This window comes from Onychostoma macrolepis, chromosome 01 (assembly GCF_012432095.1).
Source record: "Onychostoma macrolepis isolate SWU-2019 chromosome 01, ASM1243209v1, whole genome shotgun sequence".
NCBI classification, from domain to species: domain Eukaryota; kingdom Metazoa; phylum Chordata; class Actinopteri; order Cypriniformes; family Cyprinidae; genus Onychostoma; species Onychostoma macrolepis.
This window is the reverse complement of record NC_081155.1, coordinates 32,937,631-32,954,420: the sequence shown is the minus strand read 5'-3', so window position 1 is coordinate 32,954,420 and position 16,790 is coordinate 32,937,631. Positions and strand designations below refer to the sequence as shown.

Here is a 16,790-nt window from a genome sequence, read left to right as displayed (position 1 = left end):
TTTGGTGGCGCTGTCAGTAGTTTCCAGCATCCAATGTAATTCTAGATATACATTGCCATCTGTTGGCTGCTCAAAGAAATGCACATGAACATCATGCTTCATGAGACGTGGGTAAAGAATACAATGGAAAAACAAATTTGTAGTTAATATTTTTCATGTTTTTATCTAAGAGTGAGACATATCCTTAATGGGGCAATAAGGAACCCTTATGTTAACATAAAACACTAAACAGAACCCTCTTTGTCAAAAGACTAAAGCCCTGTTTGGATGGTAATTGTTTCTCATGGTGAAGTAGGGAATTTTCACGTTTTACAGGGGGGTTAGTCCGTGATTGTAATGGCGTCTGAATCCAGAATTTCTCCCACCGCCCACGTAAAAAAAACGCCATCCAAATGCACAAGTTTTATCACTGAGGTGCCATGTAAATTTATTTTTACAGACATCCTCATGAGAAACATTTACCGTTCAAATAAATGCATAGTCACATGCATTTGTGCCACAAAACACAAAATGTGAAACATTGTTCTTCACCCTCTAAAGAAAATGGATATTGGCCATGGCTGCCAAGCTATAAAATGGTCAAAAAGGGTACAATAAAAGTAGTCCATTTGCCTTTTGGTGCAAACCATCACTAACAAAAACCACATTTCAGTCCAATTGGAATTCTGCAGACTGCATAGACTTCTTGTTGTACAGTTGCTCCAAAAGACAGAGGTGATCTGCAATGTGTATTTAATCCTTCAAATATTTGATTACACAATGTGTCAAATACACTACCATTTAAAAGTCTTTATTAGATCAAAATTACAATAAAAATAGTCGTATTGTTACAGTTTAAAATAGCTTTTTCTATTTTAATATTTCTTAAAATGTTATTTATTTCTGTGATGACAAAGCTGAATTTTCAACAGTCATCACTGCAGTCTTCAGTGTCTCATCAGAAATCAGTCTAATATGCCGTGCTCAAGAACATTTCTTATTATTCAGTCTGTGTTGAAATCATTTATGCTGCTTAATATTTTTTTAAGGAAACTATGTAAAATTTTTGCATTATTTGATTAATAGAAAGTTTAAAAGAACATAATTTATTTTGGAATATAATTAATTAGGTAACATTATAAATGTCTTACTGTCACTTTTGAGTTTAATATGCCCTTTCAGAATAAAACTATTAATTTCCTTAAAAAAAATCTTACTGACACAAACTTTTAAACAGTATCAGTGGACTTTGTGTTAATGTGAGTGGACCTTGGTGAAGTAGGGTGGATCTCAGTGCATAATCTCAAACTAAAGTACATCATTTTACATTACATGAGATAAAAATATGCACCGAAAATATGTCTAAATTGAACAGGTGACTTTTCTTGAAAATGTTATCTTTGTAGTCTTGTATCATATACCGTTGAAAAGGTCTCAACCAGCAGAATGCAAAATTATTGTTCCAGGTAGAGACCAAACAATACCAGATACAGGTAACATTATACATGTGTGGCTTTTGGGGCGCGTTTTGATTTGTAGCTTCACCTAACATTAGTAAACTATAGTAGATCACATTGCAGATAGGCTATGATGTATATCCTGAAGTATCAAATCAAAGGCATTTTAGGTTTTTAACACTAAAGTAACTTTTTATTTCTGAAACTTGATATGCAGTGGAAATATATCCTAAATGTATGTGTCTCATTTGATTGGGTGGACCAGCTGAATGGGCTTGTGCCACCCCTATAGCTCGATTTTAACTGTTACTGGATTTTTCAATTCCAGTTATGTGTTATCAGATGAAAATTCATCTGCCATTTATTATATACTTCCCCTTAAGTCATGCTCTATCTCTCTCTCTCTCTCGCACTTTTTTTTCTCTAACCCCTCTCTGCTTGTTTCACACTCTTCCTCTCGAGGATCTGTTCCTTCAGCAGTAGTTAAAATCAAAATGAAAGAGCATGACAACATTCTGCCTATTATTAATCTCTCTCACACACAAACACTGTCATAATGGAGGTGCCTCATCACAGATTGTCAGAAAAGAAGAGAGACTGAATGATGGATGATTTTGCTCTTGGAGAGCTGGGAGTGAGATACAGATGAGAAAGGAGGGAAACGAGTGGAAGATGAAAGAAAAGATCTTCTAGTAAAAGTGGCGTTCTCTTTTGATCTCAGCACCCTGTTCTAAGAAGTTGTGTGTGTGTGTGTGTAAATAATCATGCATGTGTATGAATGTGCTCTCTCTCTCTTTCTCACTCATTTTAGCAGCAGCTATTCTTAGAAGATGCCATGTGAAAATTTTAAGAGGTGCTTCTCAGTTTGGTATCTGTCACTATAGAGAAGTAGGAGGATTTTGGATATGAGGCATAATAGAATATGTGTAATAGATAAACACGATCTATATTACTGGGCTTGTTCTTGTGAAAACTGTTTTTTATGTCGTATATTTGCTGTGCTCTTCATTTGCATGAAGTGTGTAGCGGTTAGTTATTTGTCACAGTGTTTGTAGTTATTTGTCACAGTGTTTGTGCTTAATCAGTGAGTTTGTGTTTATTACAGTGTTTTGCTGTGCGCTCTCTCGGCTGGGTAGAGATGGCTGAAGAGGACTTGGCCCCGGGTAAAAGCAGCGTCGCTGTTAACAACTGCATTCGTCAACTGTCTTACTGCAAGAATGACATACGAGACACTGTGGGCATCTGGGGAGAGGTGAGATATGGCTTTCTCTCTCTCTCACATACACACACACACACACACACACACACACACAAACTAACAAGATTTACAAGAACCCATGCTGATTGACCAATGTTACATGGTTCTGCTGGTCAACCAGCTAGACCAGCACTAAACTAGTCTAAATTCATCTTTTTAGCAAGGCACATATGCATATTCATTCAAAAATATACACAATGTTTCTAAACATGTCTTGTATCATCTTAAAAAGGGAAGGTGGAAACAGGGGGATAAAACATAAAAGAGACCAGAAAGGATAAAACGAAAAGAGGGAGAAGTGAAAATGTCATACAGAAAAAAAGCAAGTGAATAGAAGAGGAAGAGGAAGAAAGAGAGTTTAATGTGTTGTGACAGGACACAGGAAGAAAGCCTCTGTTCTCCTCCTGCCTTTTATTTTCTGGTCTGATCATTTATTCATTACTTTCAACACACATACAAGCACAAGTATCTTTAGACCTTATAGTAGCCTGTGACATTGATTCCAAAACCTAGTGAGTTGCCTGTGTAGGCAATATTTTAGGGCATCATTGGTGCACTTCCGACTGGTTTCAGAAGGCTTCTTAGATACCTTTAATTTGGATCAAATTCATTGCATTGCATTTATCCTTCAAAAAATTCTGTGAAAATGTGAAGAGAAACATTACTTATAATTATATTTTAATACTGAAAAATCATTAATAATTTAACAATTATGTAGACAATTTTGACAAACAAGTTGGCAATTTTACCCGAAATTTCTGTGTTCTGTCTTTTTGAAAAACTAGCAACATGCTACCCGCCTCGAACCAGTAGTCAAGCTACAGTGGGTTTTGTTTGAAATTACATGGATTATGAAATACTTACATTTCATTTAGTACCAAAAAGCATATTTATAAAAAAAAAAAAAAAAAAAATCGTTGTACCCATGATGGTGTATTTAGGGAATCACTTTTTAAATTAACATGACGAAGCTACTGTGTGCTCTGATTGAATTGTGCTGTATGTATAAAATGACATGGATTACAATATACTTATATACCATTCGATACTAGGGGTTTAATGGTACACAATCATGACGGTTGGGTACGTTCCTCAGTTTTGAGGTCACCGTTCGTTTGGTTTCGGTACAGTGGGGGGAAAAAACGAAATATAATTATTTTTATTTTTTTAAGTTAAACAATGGTTTACTGAACAAACTAATTGCTCTTTATTTTAAATAAACTCAATTGTAATTAAAATTTTCTTAAGGATAAAAATCTACCCTCAGCTTCTGCTCTAAACTATAGGGAGCACTTTTACATTATTATAAGGTTACAATTAACAGCAGGGCCCAAACATAAATTCAATAAACTATTTATTTTTAAATATAATAATCAACACTCAAATTAAAAAAAAATTGTATGCAAACATGTAAATTGCACATAATGTGGTTTTTAAATTAACTTCTAAATTTTAACATTTGTATTTGTTGTTGAAATATAATCATTTACACAATGATTGACATAACTTGTTTCATAATATGCATTAATTAATTAAGACATCACTAACAGGTAAAGTAAAATATAATGAGTATATAGTCTAATATTTCACGAAATGCTCTTCTCTAGACTTTATTTCTCTAGCGAACTAACGAACTGATGACTTGCCTGAGGTAAATGAAATGCCACGTGACATTGTGTTTACAAACTGTTTTATTCTTTCCGCGTCTTATGTCTTTAGTCTTTCCGTGGTTGAAACACTGATTGAGCGATTTTACATGAGGCATGAGATGTTCGTTCATGTTTATTTCATTAGTAGTAAAGACTCAGAGGTAGGGATGATCGCACTCCGAGCAGTGATTTGAACTGAGGCTTTTATACAGAGATTTTTATACACATGCGTACCGAATCGAAAGACCCGTACTTAAATTTTCGGTACAAATACGTGTACCGTTACACCCCTATTAGATACCAAAAAGCATAGTTCATTATTAATCAGCGTTATTTATATGATGCCTTAGAAGGCAGCTGTCTATGTAGGCATTGGACAGCAAGAATGCTCACTAGGTTTTAAAACTAAACCCTTATCTTCTTCTCCGACATTGTACTTGTGTGTCCAGGGGAAGGATATGTACCTCATTCTGGAGAATAACATGTTGAATCTGGTTGACCCGATGGATCGTAGCGTTCTACACTCTCAGCCAATCGCAAGCATCCGCGTGTGGGGAGTTGGCCGCGATAATGGAAGGTAAGCACTGGTTGCCATGGCAGTGTGTATTTTTATGGGCCAGTTAAGGAGAACATGTTAAATGATGAAGGGTTTATGAAATGTTTAATAAATGACAGTGATAAACTTAACAAAACTGAATGATTAATAGCTCACTCTTTATTTATGAAAATGTGGGAGGTGTTTCTAAAATTGTCTTGGAAACCGCACAGATTTTGTATCAGTTAAAACTTTACATCATCTCTCAGCTGCCACAAACATCATCAGGGTCTTATTTACGAGGAGCTAATTTTCTACTTTGCTGATCCTGTTCGGCTGACTGGTCATCTACCAACACTAATAATGTTTAATCTCTGTGACCCACTGAATGTTAGCTCAAAGCTTTGCAATCTTTTCGAATAAGCAGTTTCTGCCTGGTTAAATCAGATAAAGAGCATTTTAAAAACTGAACTGCCTACAAAAGATTGAATGGATGTACATTTAAACATTACAATCCTTTTTTGCTACAGGGAAATGCTATATATCAAATATTAAACAATTATATCTCAGTATTTTCAGCCTTTTCACAATATTTGATATATCACAATATTTATCATTTTAAAGGGCATATAAAAGTGTAAATTTTTTCAGCCAGTTTTGCCAAGTATTTAAGTATGAACTTAATAGAGTAACAGTTTTCCTCACTGTTTCTCCATTAAATAATCATTAGGTAGGAATAATGATATGTAACAATTTCCATGTGTATGCACCAATATAAACATACATTGTTATAAATAGCAGTATTTAATAGCAGTATTTCATATATATTTACTAAATATTTTTTGTTAAAACATTTGAATATGCAAAAAATGGCAAGCAGTGACTTTCATGAACATTTTTGAGTAAAAAAATGGTAAAAGAAAATGGTTGAAACTGACAGTTTGCCTTATTCACAGAATATTTCCTAATTTTATATCATTAGCAAAATCATGACAAATATATTGTGACTATTCAGTTTAGCATATTGCATGTAGCATGCGTGCTGTGATTTCTTCACATTTAATTTTAATTAGAGATTTTAGATCTGCAAACGTCAGCATCTGTGCACCTGTGACTTTCCTCATGCGCTTATCATCTATAACACACTGCAAGAAATTCACTTAATGCGTCTTTGTTAATGCATTCTGATATCGAGACACTCCTCCAGATCTTTCATGCTAAAGGTCACTATATAATGATTCTGGATTGAAGAAGTCTCCCCAGTGAAAGGAGGACAGAAATAAAAGATTGATGATTGAGAGACAAGTGCTAATGAAAGTTTAATCTAGTGTTATAGGGGCTGCCCATATGTGTATGTGTAGAGTGTTTCTGAGGTCATCCAAATGTTTCATATGAATCTCTCACACACTGAAGAGCTTTACTTTTTCTGCTTTAGTCCCTGAAGAGCTGACTGGTATGTGTGTGAGTGTGTGTGAATGATGCAGGGGTGGAATGCAGCATACTTCATCAGGGATGCTGAATCACAGTTTTGCCTCACTGAGTGTAAGCAGTACCACACTCTGACCAGCAGATGGCACTGTTCATATGTTCTCTCAACAAGAACGATGCTTTAGGCTGGGCTTTTTTCAATTTATTGTGTAGTCTGCATGTGTAAGTATGTGTTTGCATGTGATCATTGTGTCTTCCTATGGTAATACTCCACTAAGCCCATCAGTAACATTTCCTCCCAGGACCCTGGAGGAGGTTACCGTAGCGACAAGCAAAATGGGAGGGGGAGGGTAGAGGGAACGTTGGGATTGGATGGAAGGAGAGAGAGCGAAAATGAGAAGGGGGTAAAAAAAGAGAGAGATTGAGCGTAGAGAGGTGAGCTGCATGTTTTTAACAGAGCAGAGGATGAGACGAGGAGGTGAAAATCTGTAGAAGAAGGGTACGGCATAATGCTATAGCAGGAAAAACACATTACTTAATAGATGTGAGTATTTTTCTCTTTTTATGTCCAGCATTTTTTATTATTTACTCTGTAGGTCACCTAACTTTACAGTAGCCATGAATAAATGTAAGTGATTTTTTTTCTACAGAATGGCATTTGTTGTTAAGTAGTTTTCAGTTGAAATATTTACTGGAGTGAGAAAGGATGAATTAGTAGGACTGTTAGAAGGTGGAGTGGGTGTAATTTCTCCAGATGGTGTGAATGAGGAGGAGGAGATTTCGGTATTAGAGAATTATGGATGAACTGTATGTGTTGTTATTTACTGTGGTGAGGATAGTATTGTGGAGTACAGCGTGTTCAGTTATTAAAGTAGGTCACGGCAAGATGTTCACGTCACTAAATGGGTTACATTTGAAAGAGACTGCAACTTCCTTGCGTGTTCCCTCAGATCAGGCCTTCCCTCTGATACCATCCCACACATCTACGCAAACTAGAACACATGCCTTTTTTTCAAATTCCTTAGGGGAACCTCAGGGTTCTGTTCTCAGTCCATTTGCATTGTTCCCTGTACCTCCTTGTAGTTTCTCCTTGACCCTCCAGCTCATTTTTCAGTTGAATCCTGCTGAGGTATTGTAAAACTGCCCATTTTGAACAGGTTTACCAGCCTGGGGTTCATTCTGGACATTATTGAGTGCACTGAGTTCACCTGGTTTTATTCTCTTTCTCTTTCAGTCTGTTAAATCTGTAATTATCACAGTTACATATTCATGTTTTTTACTGGCTGCACACCGAGAGCCTCATGTTTTGAGGTGTCACATACATCGTGATAAATGTCTGAATTCTCATCACACCTGCTGGTCTCGTTTCCTCTCTCTTCCCTCTTATTTTCTCTTCATACATAATATTGGGGTTTGGAAAATACAGTGCTTATAAAAATGAATCTTTTCTTGAAATGAGAATTTTCACAGCAAGTAACAGCAGTTATACGCATCCTGCCATAGCCATTTTTATGCTCTATTTGTAATGCACATGTTCTGAAATATCTGTACACATTGGAGCCCATTTATGAAATACAAACAGAAAATGTTTCTGTCACTCCTTCATAATACACATGTTGTTGCATTGAATTGTGTGACAGTTTTATGTTGGAAAGGTTTAGTGAATGATTTATGCAGAAATTTATTTTACTTGTGTTTCATTAATGGGCTTTATTGTGTGTATTTTCTCATCATGTTTTTTATCTTTTACTTGACTGCTTTCCGGGACTCAGAGAGAGGTAAATTGATTTACCCTTTTGTTACTTGTATTCTGCCTGGTTGAAGTCTCTTGCAGGTCATTGTGTTCATAATAGTTTATTTTTAGCAGAAATGTTAAAGAATGTGTGTAATACAGCTGGAGGTGTAAGTTTAGACACACTCATTCATCAGACAGCCACGTGCACCTGCATATAGTAAGTGAGGTGTGTGCATTTTATCCATGGTTATATTTTACAGCATCTTTTGTTTGCTTGAAATGTGGGTGTGTTACTTTAAGTAACTGTTTTAAATTGAAGGGCACATCATCCATAAGGGCAGTTCTAAGCACATGCACAAACACACAAATACAAAATCACATTCACAACTCTTTTTGTTTATAATCAAGTGTCTGTTCATCTGCACTGTTTATTGATGTAATATGGTTGTTGTTGTTTTCTTTTAAAACAATTCAAATATTTGCTTAAAGGCAACATGAAATCAAAGTGGACTCTATTTTCTTTTAATTATTGCACATTCCTGGTCTCATTGTCCAATATATTCCAAATAATAAAAAATGTCTTTCTTTTTAAAAAAAATAATATCTCAACCTGGATCCATTCTGGTATGTAACTTTTTGGGTCCAATCATTTCCCTATGGACAAAATAAAGTGACGTCCTGTATTTTTCTAGTACGGTTTCCTTTTTCGAAATATGACAGATTATGAGTTAAATGGGTTGTAAAATGTGTTTCATGTTGACTTTAAACAGCTGTTTACATATGATTTAATCTTGTTTCATTTTAATTGTGTGCAAACAGGGATTTTGCATATGTAGCGAGAGATAAGGACACCCGGATATTAAAATGTCATGTGTTCCGCTGTGACACCCCTGCCAAAGCCATCGCGACGAGTCTGCACGAAATCTGCTCCAGGGTGAGAACTAAATGCTACACAAACAACATCCAACACGAAATGATCCTCAATGACCCATTCAAAGCAGTGTAACACAAAAATTAGATTGCAGTGAAAACCACTGGCAGTCTCAAGTCTGTGAGCAAGGATAGAGCACAGCTGAGAAGGAAGAAATAGGGTTCACATTCTGTTTAGGCTGCTGATTTAGGGCAGCGAGTTTAATGAGTTCGATTTCCGTGTAATAGATCATGGCAGAGCGCAAGAATGCCAAAGCTATGGCTGGAGGATCCCTACAGGACAGAACACATGCTGGGCTCGACGTCCCGCTACAAGGTAACACCAGTATGCTTATGTGTTTTTCTTCTCTGTTGAATAATAGGTTTGTATGTGTGTTAATGTGTATGTTGTGTGTTACCCTTAGCAGAGTTCCCCACACCAAAGACTGAACTGGTGCAGAAATTCCAGGTGTTATACGTTGGCATGATGCCGGTTGCCAGACCTATAGGTGAGCAATCACTCATAGTCTCTCTTTTTTTCTCACCTACACTCCCTGCTTTTCTACTTTTGTTCACATTTAACACATATTATCCTCCCCGAATTGTCCACTTTTTACTGGATTTCTGAATAAATTAGTCATAAAGTTTGATCTGATCTTTAACAAAAGACAAACACATTCTGCTTGAACAAACAATGTTTTTCATTGTTTATTAAAAAGCAGTGTAAACATTCACAGTGCAGGGTGGAAACGAATATAAATCCTTATTTAATAGCTTGTTGACCTTCCTCCAAATTAGCCAAGCATGACTATCAGACGTTTGGAACTATTCCTCCTTACAATACATTTTTAGTTCAGTGATATTTCTGAGATGTCTGGTGTGCATCCTCTCTCCAGGTCATGCTTTTGTAACCCTTTCCAGCTTTATGCAAGACAACAATTCATAATTTTAAGTGTTCTGAGATGTCTTTTGTTTGATGGTTTACATCAGACAAAAGCGTCTTGTGAATAGCAAACTTTGTGATTGTTTCTTTATTGGTCAGGGTGACTCTGACCTTGTCTCATTGATTGTACTCCAGCTTAGATGACTCCTGACTCCAGTTAGTTTTTGGAGAAATCTTTTCCACCCTACATAGTGTGTTACTGAAAGCATCATTGTTTATTTTTGTGACTTAGTTGTTGATCAGTTGAAATCTTATGGCTATTTTATGTTGAAAGCCAAAGGGTTCACATACCTTTTCCTGGAACTGTACATGCAATTACAAGGTCAGATGTTCTTGTTTTCTAGGCATGGACATTCTCAACGGTGCAATAGACAGTTTGATAACATCATCAAATCGAGATGACTGGGTCCCTGTGATGTTGAATGTAGCCGATGCAACAGTCACAGTCATCAAAGAAAAGGCAATTACACATTCTTTCACTTGTTAAACCCCATAACATCTTTATAACTGTGTGTTTTACTAAAGTGCAACTTTTTGTTAACACAGTTGTTAAAAAAAGTTTACTCATGTGTGATTCTTGGTGTCATAACCTATATTAGGAGGAAGAGGAGGTCCTAGTGGAGTGTCGTGTGCGTTTCCTGTCATTTATGGGAGTTGGGAGAGATGTGCATTCATTCGCATTCATCATGGACTCTGGGAACCAGCACTTTGAGTGTCATGTGTTTTGGTGTGATCCCAATGCTGGCAGTGTGTCAGAGGCTGTTCAGGCAGCATGCATGGTGAGTTATAATGGTTCAACACCACATCAAATATAAATGAGCACTATAGCTTAATAAAAAAGAAAAAAATCTATGTCAAAACCAGAGCTGGGCAATATAGCTGCAAAAATAATTAAATGTCAGTCTACTATATGTATGTATGTATGTATAGATGTGTGTGTGTGTGTGTGTGTGTGTGTATATATATATATACACACACACACACACACACATCTATACATACATACATACATATATATAAATATATAGTTTGCGGTCAGTAAGATTTTAAAAATAAATAAATAAATTTTATTCAGGTATGACACATTACATTGATCAAAAGTGACAGTAAAGACTGATATAACATATAATGTTCATATACATCAGATTTCTTATTTCAGATAAATGAAAAAAAGTATCACCATCCACAAAAAAAAAAGCAGCATCTGTTTTCAATTGTAAGAAATGATTCTTGAACACCAAATCAGCATATTAGAATGATTTCTGAAGGATCATATGACAGAATAATAGAAAATTGGTAATGATGCTGAAAATTCAGCGTTGCCATCACAGGAATAAATTACATTTTAAAATATATTAAAATAGGAAACAGTTATATTAAATTGTAGTAATATTTCACAATATTACTGCATTTTTTATCAAATAAATGCAGACTTGGTCAGCATAAGAGACTTCTTTCGAAAACATTTTAAAAAATGTTACTATTTATAAACTGCCCTATATATGCCCTGTATTTTCATATACATTAATAACAGTACATAGCCATAAACAGCTACCTTAATAAAATGTAGTAAAATAAAAATATATAAAAAAATTTATTCAAAACCTGATGGCCAAAAAAAAAAAAAAAGAAATTAAACATTAAAATCACACAATGTCACAATGTTGCTTAACCATTGTAAATGTCTGATTTATCGTCCACCCTTAAGGTCATTGCACACTGAGTCCGAAATTTTCGTATTCGTAATCCTAAAAATTCGTCACGCACCGAAACCTTGCACGCTGAGTCTGATGCGTATTAATTAATCCGTTGGGAAATAATTCGCAAAACAGTAACCTACTAAATGGAGTCTTCAAGCATTGAGGATGATTTTGTTGTCCTCTCACTTCTTAAAAAAAGAAAAAGAAGGGAAATATTGGGTCCATCCAGTCCTGAGATATAGAGAGGACGGAAAGGCGCAGCGGGATTATCACAGGCGATTCAAAGTTTACTTCAGGATGTCAGTGGCTCAGTTTGATGCTTTGCTAGCGATACTAGAGCCACATATTAAAAAGAAGACCAACAATTTCTGTGAAGTCAGTGTGCAAGGATCTATATACAGTGCTTTGTGCTGCTAGACGAAGTGGATGAACTTGACAATCGCCATTCTGGATTTTGGCGATCGCTTGTACGGTGGCTCTGAACTGTCATAACACCTCTCAAAATGCTTGCTAGAGCCCTGCACGGGCCTCAAATTTAGGCCCTAGCCCGGCCCGGCCCATGTCCGACAGCTTATCAGAATTACTGGCCCGAGTCCGACCCGAGCCCTTCTCCCAAAACGGCTCATGTTTCAGGTATTAAAATAGTTCAGTTTTGTATATAATGGCAAAGTGATTATATTTCGTTTTTTTCCTTTTTTTTTTTTAAGTTAATTTTGAAAAATGTTTGGAGCATTTTTTGTTCGTTAAACAAGTTATTCCTTTCTCAAAGTAACGACCAAGCGGCCAGCGGCAGACCGGCAGGCTGAACATAGCATGTTTGATCAATTTATCTCTCAAATCATCACGACTTGCCTAAAATAAAATCTATAGATATACTTAAACAGTTCAAGCATATAACAATGTTTAAAGGTTAAACCTAGATAAATGTGCACTGCATCCAATAGTTTGTGCGGAGAGTCGAAGCTAAAGCGCAGGACGTGGAGGCACCAGCGCAATCAATTGCATTTTTTTCAATGGAAACAACTTAAAATAGGCCGTAATTTTTGCTCATAAAGGTAAGAGCTTTCTGCTTCTAATTGTGTGCACTCACAATATCAACAAAACGTCATGCTTTTAAGAAAACGATACGCTTTCTGCAGTCTCGTCTTGAACAGGAGCGCTTCACAAAAATGAACCGAAAGTCAGCGAATACATGCCTCACAGACATGATAAATATATCTATAGAAAGCTTTAAATTACTACTTAACAAAATAAATCTAATCGAAAACAAAAACTCATTCATTATAATCATAATCCGTGAAGATGCACTTCTCTCTAAAGGCGCGTCTAATGAGGAGATGAATCCACACTGATGCAACACTGACACAGAAAACAGTTTATTAGTAAGTAATTCAAATATCTCCTTACTATTTCCCCCGGACACATTCATGGTAATTACTTTTGCTGAGGCTTTACGGCAAGCTTTGCTGCTGACGGCGCGCTCTGCTGATGCGGGACACTAAACACCGCCGAGCCGCTCACAGTCACGGCACGGTCTCGTGTTGTTTCCACCAGCGCAGCAATTTTTTTTCAGCACTAATTGATGGATGTCTAAAATATAAAAATAAGGAGAAAACTAAATCATGCCCAAGGCCCGGCCCTCGTCTGAACTATGACGTGAGAATTGGCCCGAAGTCCGGCCCTAGGGACGTAAAAAAGTCGGCCGAAATGCAGGGCTCTAATGCTTGCTATGGATGCGAAAAACGGAAAAAAATCGAACCCGATCCAAAAATGTTTATGACGGACGAAAATTTTGGTGGTAGTGTGTAAACGTGATTGACATAATGTGAGGTCGTATTTATTTTTCAACGTGCGAAAATTTCGGACTCAGTGTGCAATGACCTTTAGTCAAGATGTGGTGTTAAAACAACAACCCAACCTAAGCCTAACCTATTCTATTGATCATGATAATGTCATATCTGATAATCAAATCTAATCCAACCAAGCCGGTTACATTTAAATTCAACACATGAATTTATCCACTCACTTTTTCTTCTTGTTTTCTTCTTTGTCTCTGCAGTTGAGGTATCAGAAGTGTCTGGTGGCACGCCCTCCATCTCAGAAAGCCTGCTCACAAGCACCCCCTGCTGATTCAGTCACTCGCCGCGTCTCCACCAGCGTCAAACGTGGAGTTCTTTCCCTCATCGACACGCTCAAACAGAAGAGACCAGTCACTGAGCTCCCCCAGTGATCTGACACACAAGCACGCATTCTCACCGTCACGCTCTGCATGCTTATAGCTATCAGAATGTCCTGTACATATCTGTCCAGTCACGTGATGGAATACGAAGCAAAACTTGAGGACGAAAACTGTCTGAAAATCTGAAACAAGTAATTATCAAATCAGCTGATGCCAAGAAAATACACCCTTTACTCGCGCACTCACAAACACACACCTAATCCAATATCTACAAGCCTCTCTCTTCCGTCTCCCATATGTCAGTCATGCATATATCTGCATGGGAAGCCACGCGTCTCCAGCATGACTGTAACCAACAGGCTTCGCCCATCTATAAGCACCGCCCTATCTTGACAAAGCCTGCTCAAAGAGATCATTTGAAGAAAGTTTGTGTAATTCAAAAAGAACAAATACGGCTGCTTCACTCAACAGAGCTTCTTCATATTGTTACAGTTCATCGCTGTCGCATGACCGTAGGTGTGTGTGGGTGTGTAGAGGAGCTTGATGCTGCTTCATTTGCTAACGGATGTTCACAAGTGTCATAAAAGCTATTTTTTGTTGCATTCTTTATTATCCTGATGAACACAAAACAAGAATGGGTGGATGAGAGGAACTGTGCACTGTGTTCCATTCAAAGTTGGATGACGGATGTTCTTAATTGATATCTTCTGACCAAGGTGCTCCAATGTTCAGTGCTCAAAAGATGAAGTAATGCGGTAACATTAGTGATATTTTGGACCATTGTTAATTGTCAGTAGTGCAGTGATGTATGAAGCACAACTCGCGTAATAGTTGCTTTCAAACCAAGTATATTTCTATTGGTCGGCGCAGTAAATTCGCATGAACAACTTGAACCCGATGAGAAATCTGCGTGGGGAAATCGTTTGCCCTCAAGTGAAATTACCAATCACATGGATTCCTATTGACACATTGGTAAATGTGACCGCACCTTCTGGCAACAAAACAACAACACTGCATTACATTAGCATTGCATTTGTTCAGTGTCAACAATGAAGTCTTCTAGCAACCAAATTGTGGGGAAAAAAAATTTGGAAGTTCGAATTCAACTGAAGTTCAAGTGCACTTTTCCAAGTAGGAAGATGGAAATCCCAACTCTTTCAGCTGAAACGTCGAAATACATCAAAGATTTCACCAAACGATTTTGTTTTCTTCAAGAAGCTTTGCTGACACGTTCATCTTCACCAGAAGTTGTTGAGGAGGCTTGGAAAAGATGCCAATATTAATCAAACAACATTGATGAATCAGACTTCCCATAGACTTGCTGTGCATTAACACAGGTGGAAGGACATTACTTGTTCAGTTTAGTGTGTAGATGTAAAGTATGAATGTGCTTTTTATATTTCCAAAGTGAAATTGCCTTTTTTTTTTCTTTGAAAGAGAGAATGTTGTGGAAGAAAATTGAATTACTCATGGAGCAAAATACAGGAGGCGGCAAGAACTTTGCCTAGAGTCAAACAGTTCACTCGTGTCAATTCTGCTTTGAACCCCAGTGTAGTGCTTACTTCCTCGAGAGGCTCTCCAGTGACTGAAAGTCAAAAAATACCTGACTAATAGAGCTATCTGCAGCAGATCCAAGTTAGTGAAAAAAACTCCAGAGCTATTTCAGTTCCAGCATCCATTCCTGACGTTTGGATGCCATTCGTGGCTCTACATGTCCTGGTTGCGCTTCACGAACGTTTTTTTAAATAATTTTTTCCCCGCACGTACCTACGTGGTCTTGCTGTACTCCTAGACTTACCCTTTCCTTCACAAGGGTTTTAACGAGTCACTTATGTGTGTACATATAGTATCTATATATAGCAAACATCATATCATAAGGCTTTATTTTTTGAATTTCAGATACTTTTATTTTGTCATGTTTTTTTTTTTTTTGGTTTGGTCATACTTGCCTTGGCATGTCTTGTGATCCCGTTTATTCTGGCCATACTGTAAAAAAAAATCATGTATGTGTTGTAGATAAACCAACTGACAAAACAAAGAAAAGAAGAAGAGTGAAAGATGGTAGAGATTGTGAATATGAATTTATTTTATGGTCCTTTTTAGGAGAGCTAGGTCTAGAGGAGGAGATGTGAACTGTAAGTGTCTATCTATGCATTCTTTTAGCTCCGAGGAAGATTAGAGAGAAAAAAAAGACACATTGCCTTGCATGTCCTGGGACAATTTAAGAAGAAAAAGTGTACTGAACAGAAATGATATTTTTTATTTTATTTATTCTATTTTATATTGGTATATACTGATTTCATTGTGATGTATCATAAGCTTAGACATTCTTTACCCTGTATTGAACAACAAATCAAACAAATGTCAATTCAAATCACTGTACAGTTACTCTGGAGAGCTGTTTATCTCAGACGCTGACTGCCATGATAACATAACATTTGAAAGGCTTTGTAGAATCTTTACATTCTGCCCAAACCAACATTAGATGTAGGTATAGCTTCAGTCTGCTTTAGAATACACTATATGGACAAAAGTGTGTTCAACCTAACAACACTGTAAAAAGTGATAAGTAGACTTAACTGAAAAAAATTGAGGAAATCCGTTGCCTTAAAATTTTTAAGTAAATGATAATTTAAAAAAAACAAGTTAATTGAATTGTCAAGTTCACTTAACTTTTTTTAATTATTATGTACTTAATAATTTTAAGGCAATGAGTTTCCTCAATTTTTTTAAGTTAAGTCAACTTATCACTTTTTACAGTGAAGTGGTTGCAACCGATGCATAAAGTCAATAATACAGTCAAAAAATCTCCTTTTGTACCCTTCATGCAAAATGTGTCTGAGAACTTAAGATGCAGTGCAGGAAATTGGTACCTAATGCAGGGTCTCAAAACACATTTTTAAAAGTTTTAACTGCATTTGTTTTAAAACCATGGCTTTCAAAAGATATGTTTTTAAAAGGTTTAACTTCATGTTTTAGAAAAGTGACACCAAGCGTAGGGTCTTGTGACACATTTTT

At 36.6% G+C, this 16,790-nt stretch overlaps 1 protein-coding gene across 4 annotated transcripts in view; it reads left to right on the top strand.

The window, feature by feature from the left end:
* The window catches only part of apbb2b (amyloid beta (A4) precursor protein-binding, family B, member 2b), a 47,818-nt gene extending 31,907 nt beyond the window's left edge, over positions 1 to 15,911 (top strand). For 3 of the 4 annotated variants that reach the window (XM_058774834.1, XM_058774822.1, XM_058774843.1), the window contains 8 exons: positions 2,542 to 2,688; positions 4,793 to 4,920; positions 8,861 to 8,975; positions 9,200 to 9,287; positions 9,376 to 9,459; positions 10,238 to 10,353; positions 10,493 to 10,672; positions 13,653 to 15,911. In XM_058774834.1, coding sequence (XP_058630817.1) covers positions 2,542 to 2,688; positions 4,793 to 4,920; positions 8,861 to 8,975; positions 9,200 to 9,287; positions 9,376 to 9,459; positions 10,238 to 10,353; positions 10,493 to 10,672; positions 13,653 to 13,823 — 1,029 coding nt within the window. In that variant the 3' untranslated portion in view covers positions 13,824 to 15,911. The remainder of the gene's footprint in view (positions 1 to 2,541; positions 2,689 to 4,792; positions 4,921 to 8,860; positions 8,976 to 9,199; positions 9,288 to 9,375; positions 9,460 to 10,237; positions 10,354 to 10,492; positions 10,673 to 13,652) is intronic. The other variant, XM_058774826.1, reaches the window with a different exon arrangement.
* Positions 15,912 to 16,790: the final 879 nt, after the last annotated feature.